Source organism: Buteo buteo, chromosome 3 (assembly GCF_964188355.1).
Source record: "Buteo buteo chromosome 3, bButBut1.hap1.1, whole genome shotgun sequence".
In the NCBI taxonomy this organism is placed as follows: domain Eukaryota; kingdom Metazoa; phylum Chordata; class Aves; order Accipitriformes; family Accipitridae; genus Buteo; species Buteo buteo.
Window position 1 is genome coordinate 18,961,296 of NC_134173.1, and position 12,468 is coordinate 18,973,763.

At 39.3% G+C, this 12,468-nt stretch overlaps 1 protein-coding gene across 3 annotated transcripts in view; it reads right to left on the bottom strand.

The window, feature by feature from the left end:
- The window catches only part of GNAL (G protein subunit alpha L), a 190,904-nt gene that overhangs the window by 31,959 nt on the left and 146,477 nt on the right, over window positions 1–12,468 (bottom strand). The window contains exon 1 of one of the 3 annotated variants that reach the window (XM_075022954.1): window positions 2,903–3,037. The exons of the other annotated variants lie outside the window; for them this stretch is intronic. Within the exon in view, the coding sequence (XP_074879055.1) occupies window positions 2,903–2,937 (35 nt within the window). The 5' untranslated portion in view covers window positions 2,938–3,037. Of the gene's footprint in view, window positions 1–2,902; window positions 3,038–12,468 lie in introns of those variants that run through there. 3 annotated transcript variants of the gene reach the window in all.

Here is a 12,468-nt window from a genome sequence, read left to right on the forward strand (position 1 = left end):
TTTGGTTTCCTCCCAGGGCTGGCGCAGGAAACGCAGCGGTTGCAATACACGCAACTCCCCACGCCTTCGTAAGCAGCGTCAGCGCTGCAAAGGCTACTTAGTTTGGCCACAAACACGTAGGTGATTACTAACTTCTGTTACAGCGTGGCAGATTGGCTGAGAATAAACAGCAAGGTGTTAGAGAAAACAGACCGTCGTTAGCATCGGGAAAATCACAATTAGCTCTTGCTCTCCAAATTCTGTTTTTCTGAGGCCTAAAAACACCACAAAAATTCTAGCTGAAGACAAACTCCTTTCCTGTGATTTACACTTATTTCAAATCAAAATGTTTTCAGCTTATTTGTTTTTTGATGTTACAATGGCAGGAGCCATTCTAGCAAAACCAGACACAAGAATGTGTTGCAGTTTGCATTTTAAAGGGAAAGAGATGGGTACTGCAATAAGGAGGCAGTGTATCTGTGCAAGGGAACGGTGTGACAAGAAGCAAGTAGCTGACATTCAGCTGTTTATTCAGAGATATTGATAGCCATATCTTCTTGTCATATCTTACAGTAAGGCAGCACAGGACACTTGGATTCTCAACTCAAGCAGCAACTGTGGATTCTGTGTTCAGCTGGATGCTCCCTTGATTTGGCTACAGGCATTTGAAAACATTTATTTATTATCAACAGAAGAGCTGCTGTTTTTTCCTTTCTATGTAAATTGATAATTTCTATAAATTGTATCAAGTATTTTTGCTGTCTTTTTGTCAGAGAATGTTGAACATACTTAGAAAGGGATTCTGGCACAAAAAAAATCAAAATACTTTCCTTAAAAAAAAAAAGGCTAATGTCTGAATTGTTTACAAACACTCAGCTCAGAGTCTATGTCTTTAGCATTACTGAATGAGTTAAGATGTGCATGCAACAATCTTTAACAATTTACTGTTTCTACTCCTTTTTTCTTAGCTTTTCCTACTCCCGATATTACATTCTGTTTTTTAGATTTTTTTTCCTGGCTGCAACTTGCCTGAAATATAATGGCTAAACAAAAATGTATAGCCAGTGGGTCAGATAAGGTTACAGCTCCTCCTTCACATCAGTCTATTAAACTTACAATTTCAGACAGAATCACAGAGTCCTTCCTTCCCCACACCTATACCAGACTCGTGCCATGTCCGACATGCCTAAGAGCTCACCCACATCATCATTCCTTCCCAACCCAGGCACCAGTTTGAGCGACTCTTCCACCAGCCCTGGGGAAAAACCCGGTCAGGAGTGGCAGGGAGGTGACAAGAGGGACTCGTTGCACCCACGGGCCCCTTTGTGCCAGTGCTGACACAACGGGCACTGCTGTGTGCACTTGTCTTCATGTGCCTATTGTGTATTGATCTCACCTAACCCTTTTCTGCATAGGCTGCTGTTGTAGGGAAATCATATTATTCAGCTTTCTCAGGCTGACATCCTTTTCCCTAAGTCACTTTTTCACAGCTATTTGCATTTACTGTAAGAGCAGCAAACAGTCTCCCATTCCCCAGGCTCCTGAAAGAGAAACTCCAACAAATTCATACCCTATAGTTCATTACAATACATGCATCTGCAGGACCAACAGAAGATGCATCACCTTAACAGGTGATTTTCAGGAAGAAGGGAAGCAGCCCTTTTTGTTTTTTTAAACTATCTATTGAAATGAAAATTTTCCACCTTTTTTAACCTTCACGAAGGTTGTGTCTCAGCTGCTTGAGTAACAATAAACTCATGCTATCGACTGACTACAAGCTTTCATGCCAAGGGCTTGGGAAGTGACTTTAAGTAATAGACAGTCTCGAAATTACTGAGTTAAAATATATTTGTGCCTTCAAAAGCATGCAGACACATGGAAACCAAAGCAAACATAAGTAAAAGTTAATCTTTGAAAGGTTCAGTGGGTATTTACCCAGGTTAATGTATGATTTCTAAGGACAGATACATTTCATGCAAAAAATCCACAAAATAATAAAAATGCTAATTATGAATGGAAAACCTCACAGTTGAGTATGTCAAAGTAAAGTATTAATTCATATTGCTTGCCAAAAAACAACATCTCACATGCTGTAAAGCAGTGCTTTCACAGCAAGGACATCCCCTACGCAGCGCCTCTGCAGACAACTGCATCCCCTTTTGCTATGCTTATGTATCTTCAGACAACAATTACACTTGATAGAAGATACAGACAATTAAATAATGATTTCTAAATAAAATGCCTAACGGTAAGGACTGCATCAAGTGAGACAATGGGACACGAGGAAACGCAGAATTATTATTATGCTCCCATGTTTGCAAAATAGGAAAACCTCCTAAGAAAGAGTTGGTAAGTCGGTGCATTTGCTCCTCGCGTGAGGCTTTGATTTGGGTTTTTTAGGTACCTGAAGCTCGTTTTTTTGACAGCACCCTTGTTTTGTTTACAGCACATTGCTGGGATACTCCCTTCGATTCAGCCCGACACACGTGATGCTCCGCTTCTGTTCTGCAGTGCTGCTGCTGCTGCACTAAAAATAGCTTCCGCTTGCTTTGGCTCCACGTCTAATTTATGGAAACTCACAGAAAAGAAGGCCCCTGTTAGTGGGTGAGCGACATACGATTTTGCAGCTTGTGCTGTTAATCTCACTTGGCCTCTTGAAATGCATCACTGAAAATTTAAAATTTAAGCCTGCAGTTAGTGGCAGCTAGAGGGAAAGAAGATAATGCTTAATAGGTTTCATTTATTTTTAAGGTGGTTTAATGCTAACTTAACTGAAAATGTAGAACAGTTGGACTATGCTGTGTAAAAATGCCTAGAATTTAGAATAGAAATTTATAAGGGACTACTAGTGCCCACACTTGTTTAGGGAAAGTGCCATAAGGATTTTCTTAATTAGTTTACAAATTACAGTAAAATTACAAACCTCCTGTTTGCTGTAACAGCTTTCAGATGTTCCATATAAACTTCTTCATTGTGCCATAAAAGTCACCGTGTACGTACGTCCTTCAAGAAATGCTGATTTTACAAACTTTGCCACAAAACCTGCCTCTGTGTGAAACAATATTTTGCATGCATACCTCAACACAAATCTGACATATATCCGTCTCTGAAAAAATCAAAGTTTATGTTAAAATTCAAACACCAAAGTAAGTTCAAGTAAGTGATTATTTTTCTTTCTACAAAAAAGGGGTTTTAATTTCCTAAAGTGGAACTTTTCAGATACTCATTTGTAGCACCAAGTCTAGGAGTGTCACCAGCTGAGCTGGAGCTAGTTTCAAGCGAAAATTGAATCAGAAACAGGGATGGCGTAAGTCTAGTACCTGTAATAATGCACTATTTGCTTAATGGCTTAAATCTGCGAAGACAGTAACACTGAAGCAATGAATAAAAATTCCAAAACTGAAAAGGAAGGCCTGTTTTCCTTTGAAAGTTTTTAGGGTGAGTAAGGAAGACAATAAGGAAATTTGGATTCAGATTTTATTTCAGATATGAACTCAAGTTAAGGAAACTTCAGATGTCAATCAGCAGTTTAAGCAGAGAGAGATTTCAAGGCTTTAATCTTGTAAAAAACAGCAAATAAACTGGCTGGCTTTGTCCAGAAAGGCTCTGGTGCATAAATTTAGCAGTCTGTTTGCAAGCTATCAATTTAAGGATTGGTATCTGAACTGTTATCCAAGTAGGGACATTACTTAGCAACTACCACAGCTAAAAAGGAATTTTCATAAGTCTCAAGAGAGGTTATGATTTATTGAGCAAAAAACTCCAAGAAAATCCCGAAACCAGTTTAGGCTGGCTACAGTTAGCTGCTTGTGAGTTACGTGACTAAGTAATGGTCACAGTGAGTCTATATCAACCTATTTACACAAAAAATACTGTGTTGTGTTACCATTAAAAGGTCTTTAATTGAACAAACAATTACTGGCTTCAATACGTCTTTTAGGCAAACCCTTTTTTTACATCCCGCCATGGGGAAAACAAAAGGGCAAACAAAACCCATCGCATGCACACACATTCAGAAAAAGGGTATAGTCTACGAGAAGAATGAAAAATAGCAGCTCTGCAGCAGAGTTTTTGTATGCAACTGTGTATGATGGAGAGGGAGAGAGTGAGGAAACTGTATGATTCAATGCTCGCAGAAGTGTCTTTTTCCTTTCGACCCTAACTGTTCAATTCTCTTATTTTCAAGGAGTTCAAACCAGAGCTTTAAAAGCCTCTTTTTGTATCTGGGTCATATAAACATGAAATTCTGTTTACATTCTTAATTATAAACATGTATTGAAAATCCCTGGTCTATCTCCAACCCCAAATCAGTTTGATAGCATTCAAATCAGTGTTTACAGTCTGGCACTCGTTGCCTTCGCAGCCTCAGATCTGGGCGTCCACGCTGCTGATAGAAGAGTGAAGCATAGAGTCCTGCAGCCTTGCACCATAATTGCTAGAAAGCAAAAGAGAGATGGGATGTAGATCTAAGGTCTTAAGTGTAGGAGAGGAGAGAGAGCAGAGGCAGCCATCCCTTTCAAGATCTCACACCCTGCTCTGTTCATCTCCTATCAGCGCTAAGGTAACAGCATGTGAATACAAAGCTTAGCCTGCCTTAATATAATTCGGAACGTTACATAAGTGCTCGATAAACAAAGCAGGCAGCTAGAAATGAGATAACACAGCCATGTGTATATTCAGCTGACTACTTACTTAGATTCCCAGCTAGTACGCTGTGACTGTGATAAAGGGAAAGAAAATGGCCATAAATACCAACCTCTAAAGGCATTCTTGGTTCTTTTAGGACACCTCAGTTTTTAACACCATGTGCAGGATAAACATGTCGACATTTTGAATACGGCCAGATCATATTTTTTATTTCTTTTTTCCTCCCATGCTTCTGAAGACTAAAACGGCTGGCAATATAGGAAGCATTTCAAAACCATTTTCCTACTTACCCACAGCTACACAGGACAGGTCACATCTTTTACATGCACCTTTAAAAACATACTACAAACTAAATGATACTTCTCAGCTTTGCGAAGTTAATTCCAGACAATAATTAGGATGGAAGTTGCCAGACGCATTACCTAAACGTCCCACTGCACAAAACACATGTGCAATGTCATGAAAGATCCCAGGAAAAAACTCAGACACAACCTCTAATGTATACCTTTACTGGTGAGATGAGAAACATTTAAAGCAGTGGTAACTGCATCTGTTGTCTTATTGCTGAATGAAAATAAAAGCGTGAGGCCATGAAAATAAAGGCCATGAAAATAAAAGCATGAAAGTGAACTGACCCAGCTTCACGCTGATAAGTGATTATCAAACATAGTATGTTTCTAGTCAATTAAAACCCTGCTTTTAAGAAAGTTTACAAATACCTTAAAACAAAAGCACGCTGCTCCAGAACAGCAGCTAGAAAAGCCAGGGAAAGGAAAGAAAGAATGCATGGGAAGTACTGATAAAAAACCCCCAAACAAAATGAAACAAACTGAGAACCCCAAATGAGAGTTTAAACATAAGCTACACTTCTAGAAACGTTATCTTAGCTGTACTAAAAATATACATCAAAATGCCCACTACTGCTATCTGAAGCTCCCTTCTGTTGGGCCCTCTTCCTTTAGAGCAAACAAAGTCATAGTAATAGCTAGTTTTCCTCCAACTTCCCCTGTGAACAAGATCCGCTGGTGGATATAAGCGGTCAACCACTGCCACCAGTTCTACAAACTTCCACATTTCTCTAATCTTCTTCATTGTCTTGCCTTATGATATTTCTAAGTGGTTTAACAGCACATGCCAGTATTTTTCATAACTCCCTAGAGGGGTGGCTGTTACTTCTCACCCATCACCATCTCAGGCCAGACAGGAGGCATCATCCAAAAGTTACATATTTCTTACAAAGTCCAGAAGAAAAAGATAATCCTGTTCTTTTATATTCACTATGACTGGATTCGTACTTTCTCAAATATTACAACTTTTTTAGAACCACAAACAATTTTTGGCTGCCCTACACTAAAAAGAGGAAAGCACGTTCTCCCAGCTGCCACATGAAGCAGTGTTTCTCATGAAGACAAGCTGTCAAGAATTTTTTTTTTAATTAGGAAAAAAATCTACATTGTTATGCATGTGTCCCTAACTGACGTAAGGAAATTGCTTGCTGTGAGATTTATCTTGCAGCTACAAAATATGCCCTGTGGCCACCTGGTCATCTGCTGCAAAGTTGGGGTTGATGAAGCAAAGGGATACAGACATATTGAACCACCTCCCTCCTTTGGAGCCAGAGGGAGGCTTTATCGACCGCAATTCTCCGCCTTGGTTTATCTCAAGCTCAAGTATAGGGAGAAACAGAGACCAAATCTATGCGTGCAGTTTTAAAGGATTGCCATGGGTCATTTAATCACCTGCACCAGGACGGGTGAGGAAGGAGTTTCTGAAGTCATCTGAAGTTTCCTCAACAGAGACAATTTTATTTTTTAACTGTAACTTTGGGATTGAGTGGCAGGGTCCAGTTCTGCCAGAGGACTAGGGACCGCTCCTCAGAACTAAAAGGTCTGGCAGCAGCTATGACTGTCACCTCAAAACGTGGCCAAGAGACTGGCTGCATCAGCAGATGTGTCCGGTGAGCCTGAGGACTTTAATTTCTGTGCAAGGTGCAGGGACATCTGAAGTCCCCTCTCAGGTTCACATGTTGTAAAGCAGTAAAATAAAAGCAAGTCAATGCAGCATGCATGGTGTACTGTACCATGCTGTGAGATTAAAAATGATACATGGCTTATTTGTGAATTACACTGGTGCAACTCTGTGCCACATGCAATTGGTATTTCCTGTAAAGAGCTACTGTGTCATTCAAATACATAAACATTTGTGCTATGCCTTTTAGCCCTCAGAACTTATTCTAGTAGAGTTACCTTTGAATTTCCAGAAATATGTTAGTTTAGGAGGACAGCTGCCACACATGCACAGCTAGTACATGGGCAGTGCCTCCTAGTATCAGCGGGAAAATCCACAGTAAAAATAGCAAGCATGGTTGAAAATCTGGTGACAACTCTGGAAACTGCTCAAACACAAACCTTAAATACAGACATGATTTACACTGGGGCTACTCACTGCATGACAAAGAAAACAGTATAAGACTCACCCATGGAAAACAAGTTTACATTATGAATTGTTATCATTATTTATTGCTTTCCTTTCCAGTTCTATCATACCACAAATAAAGTATGTGAATCTTTTTCTAGCAGTTTTCAACTACCAACCAAAGCAACTGGAAGAAAATACTTATTTTAAGACAATGAAGTGTTATATGGCAGTGAACCCCTACGCTGTTTGCGTTCTTACACCATAACGTATTCCACTGTAAAAATCAAAGCCACTCAAAAGAGATTTTTAAAAGGTCAGCTCAAGCAATGGACCTAATAGAAAAAAGTAAAGACGACTGAGCCAGCTTAAAGAAAGGATACTTCTGAACTACAAACCAAAGAAAATAATTTGTGCTTTAATGATAGGCTTTTCTATTCTTATGAGAAGTCCCTTTTCTTTCAGAAAAGTCCTCTCTTACCCTCTAACTGCAAGGCGATTTTGCTGCACCGTCTGCAGTAGATGGGGGAAACAGCCCGACGCAGAAAGAGTGGCTGCACTGGCTGCATGCAGAGAGGGTGGAAGGGGGCTGCTCCACCACTAAGAATGCAAGAAGTCATCCCCATCGCAGCTTGTGAGTGGGGGAGATTACCGAGTATGTTTCTCCATGGCCTTGACTGCACCAGAATGAGTCTTTCTGGAAAACCCTCTTAGGAAGACCCCTCGTATCAATGCAGCCATCTTGATTAAAGGTGTGACTCTTCTCAAGCTCCTCTTCCAATAAAATCTTAGAGAAAAGGCCAAGCCTTTCTGTAAGGCACAGTCCATCTGGGTCTATTGCTTAGCATGCCTAAAATAGACAGATGGCAGATGAAATTATAATATAATTTAATCAGCAGGAAACCAAACAGCATATATAATCTTGGCAGTCAGTCCTACAAAAGGACACTCCATTCAAACACTGCCTACCTGCACTGTACCTATTAAAAGAAGAGATGCCTTCCTGTATCTATTCTAAATGTAATAACCACGGATTAGATAGTGTTACCCATTTTAGGGACAGATTATTGCATCTAACGATTCAGAGCCCTGAATGGTCACTTTCTCCCTAGGCTGCTGGATCACTGAAATCCCCGGCAAACAGCCCCTGCATGAACTCTTCCAAGAGATACGGTAGTTATACTGGTCTGCTGCCTTCACTGATGCTTCTGAAATGCAGCCAGAACTAGCTACTGGGTAACCTTTTGAAGACAGTATTCTTCGGTGAGTTAAACACACCTGGGTGCTTTCTTACCATCTAGCTTAGCTCCTCTCAAGCACCCCCCATGGAAGATGCTCTTTCTATTAAGAGGAGCCAAGGCTCCTAACTTTGGCTGGCTGTATGATGTTTGTTTTACATAGTCTAAAGCGAACAACCCTCCAAGTCATTACTGGAAAAGATCTACATAAATATCTGCATTGTCCCCAACAGTTCTATAAGCATTAACATTAGTCATAGACTTAACCACGTTTAAAAGCTCTTTGGTGTACGTATTTCACGATGAACAACTCAGATTTTGTCTATGCTTGGCACACAGTAAAAACACATTGACTGTTGAACAGAGTTTTACTGCTAATATAGATAGGGAAAATGGTACTTAATGACATCTGAATTGGTCACAGTTTACACAGTGGTCCTTACGCACATTAAAGACAAAACAGTTGGCTAACTGTTTTCGAACATGATCTGTTTTCCCAGTGTGGACAAAGAGTTGAGCTGGTTAGGGAAAAATGTTCCTCAATCATTTTCTAATTTCCCCCCTCCTGTTTAGGGGATCTTGCAACAACCTGTGCATCACAGATTAGGTAGAGCTAGTTATGCTGCTTAACTTGTGTCCTTCATTCTAATGTAAATATTTTTCTAAAAACTTGAAAACATCTCCAATATTAAACAAAATAAAAAAATATTTAAATTATAAGGTGGAACTAAAAGATTTTGGCCTCATTCATTTTACTTTCGCTAAATCTGATTATTAGGATTCATATCCCAGTCTTTACAAACTTATAATTTGGTCTCACCTACAGCTGTAGCAAAACAGAGCAGAGTTCATTTGATGTGCTGTACAAAGAGAATCGAGAAGAACCAGACCTGTATCTGTACCGCACCAAACACTTTCCAGGAAGTAATGAAGCTGTACTGATCCTTTCTAGACAGAATAATGATGTCTTTGGCAAAGAGCAGCACTAACAATTATTTCACAGCAATCAGAAAGACAAACCAATACCTATGACTGCATTGTACTGAAAAAGCCTGTGACTCCTCCACAATAACCTTTAATACCAAACACAGCAACAGCTTTTACAAGGTCTTAAGGAAGGCACTACCCTTTTTTTTTTCCCGATAGGGAAACTGAAATACATGGATAAAGTACCCCAAGGCCAAAACAGGTAATGCATTCTCGAGTAAAGCTCCATTTCGAAGCTCTTTTTCCTCATCTAGTTTGCCCTGTTGCTTCCCCTGTGTAAATAAGGAAGACAAAAGTCATAAGAAACTGAAATAATGTGTAACAGATACCAAAAATCAGCATGATACATGATTACAGCCTGCTGCTAGCAGCTCATAAATTGAGGAGAATTCAAACAATAGCACATGTTCCGTGATTTGGACATCGAGAATTCCCTTGACTCCTATTCCTACGAGCAAGCTATTGAGAAACACTGACATTTGGGCAATAAGAAAACACACCAGAAGAACACTGATTTGCCAATACAACTGTCATTGTAGTTTTCCTAGCTGTAAACTGATTTCCCCCCCTCCATCTCCATTGCTGATTTGTCACAGCTTCTTTAACCAGTGCTGACGACAGGCCATTCACATCACTGTGCATTGTATTGCAGTTTCAGACTGATCCTTAGAAAGGCATCTAACTGTATCTCAAACTACCGACAAGGAAAACAGAAAGCAACATATCATGATTTCTGAAAGAGAGAGAGATGGCGGGGGGGTGGGGGGGCGGGAAGAGAAGGAATGGTTTCAGTTTAGTCCCATTCTTCAAACAGAAAACAATATTACAAATAGAATAGCCCAAATTATTACACAGGTTCCCCAAACCTGTATAATTTCACTAGATGGGCTTAGCAACAGGCATGCTCTAAAACCAACAATCAAGTAAGATTAGTGAAAAAACAGCTTCCATACTGTTTTATCTTACCATAATCAGACAATTTACACCACCAGAACAAAAATCAGCCTTGAGCTTTGCGAAGAGAATGCAATGCAACATGAGCAGAGTCGTTCTAAGAAACCAAAGCCAATTTACCTCTAATTCAATCTTGCACAAAAACAGAGTCATGCAGCGACCTGGAAGGATTTTTGTTTTTTAAATGGAGAAACACTGCTGCTTGCGATGTTCTAGGAATATGCACAATCCTGGACCATCATACTTTGTTTCAAAGCCTGTAGAATGTCTCCGACATTATCTGACTACAGTATGAAGCTGCAGATTTGGCTCTATACCACATCTCACCATACTCCTCTGAAAGCCATCACCCCCAAATAATCCATGAAATATTTTATGAGTTGGAGACTAAACTATCAAGTCAAAAACCTAAACTTTTGCCTGGGTTGGCTGGCACTGACAGGATGCGATGGGCACTCTGCACTCCCTCTGCACCACAGCCTCCTCTGAAGAACCTCTCACCGTGACATGAGACCCTACCGACATCAGCTGCCTACACACTATGGACAAAAAAAGGCGAGTAACCAGTGCGTAACACAAGTTAAAGCAAGACACCCCCCCCAAGACTTCCATGTAGTTCTTAACAGAAAATGAAACTGGGGGAAAACTAGTGACTACATTTGACCTCTATTTTCTTTTTTTTTTTAAAAAAACAATAGTAACAACGCTGATGTAATGAACTATAGTTTACTGGGATTACTTCATACCTGGGCCTGCCAGTTCTGTAGAATGTAGCAAAATGTTTGTTCGCTGGCATCCGTCTCTTTAGAGAAAAACTTTTCAAAGCAGAATCCAGTATGTTTGTGGGAAAAATCTAGTTTATGGCAAACTTGCTGAAAAAAAAAGTTTCTAAGATCCTGACAATGTTAGGTAATAGGCCAACCAACGCAATGAATATAAAAGTCATACTGGATAAAGAAGTTCCTTTACCAGCAGCACTTACTTCTACATTTCCCAAACAGAATAAACCCTAGTGGCAATAGTGCTCTTTAACACTCAACTGCTCTTTAACAAAATATTTTTTAACCATTGCTATAGCAGTGTTGGCAACTACAGGTCTGACATAGTTGTGCCAGTAAGTAAGTGGAGGCCAAGAAATTACACCCATGCTGATCATTAAACTTCTTCACAATGTGGTTGTAAAGAAACTTAATAAACAATAATTACCCAAACTCTGTAGCATTGGACTTACAGGATGTTAATGTCCAGAACGCAAATCTTCCCAACCCCAAATACATTCTTCCAGACCAGAAGAAAGGTAGGGAAGCCTTCTTTTACAAAGACAAAAAATGACAAGGAGGCAAAGGCAGGGAGTACAGAAATGTATCAGCAGGCTTCAGTCAGAACAATGTACTTAAATGTTATTTTGATATTCAGTCCAATTCACTTCTGTGCTAAAGTATCTGAAAAACAAAATAACACCCCCAAACTCCCCTGCAATGTTCATGAAAGGAAACTAAAACTGAAAAATATTCTCAGAAAATGCATACAGCTGCTTTCGAGATTCACCTTTGCCTGCATTAACAGTTAAGTATGAAAACTGCTTAAGGTCATCTTTCTTTTTTGATTACAAATAGAGGAATTGTCAGGGCAGTAGTAAAATGAGGAAAAAACAATTTTTGAATGAATTCTAGAACAAATGAACATTCACAAGTTTTATTCTGGAAGACAATTACTTGGTGTGTCCATTAAACAGGAAGTCTGCTGATACATTTTATACATATTTTCTTTTCCACTGCTTAATTTAGGCTCAAATTAAACTTTGTGTAAAACTCCACCATTATAACAAACATTTCTAATTAAATCAGAAAGAATACTTTTACAATAGACACAACTGAAACAGTTTCTCTAAAGTCAAATAAACTTTTTAAAAATTCTGGCAGCATCATTGTTGTCTTGTATTAAAATGAACAAAATTAGCTTTAACTTAATGATGATAAGTAAAGAGACACCCTTAAACTGCTTAGACTCCCAGTCTGACTTACCTTAAAATTGGGATTACAACTAAACTGACAAATACCACAACTCTATTTTGGTTTAGTCTGAGGTGTAAAATTTCTTTTTCAAGCAGGGGTGATTAGCCTTTACATTTTTCCAACACAGTATAAACCGTATTTTATTTTCTTATTTCTTAACTTCTGCATTCCACCATCTTTCTTTTTTCAAATCTGTTGGTGCAGCATTAATTTAGAAAAACACTGCCACCCAA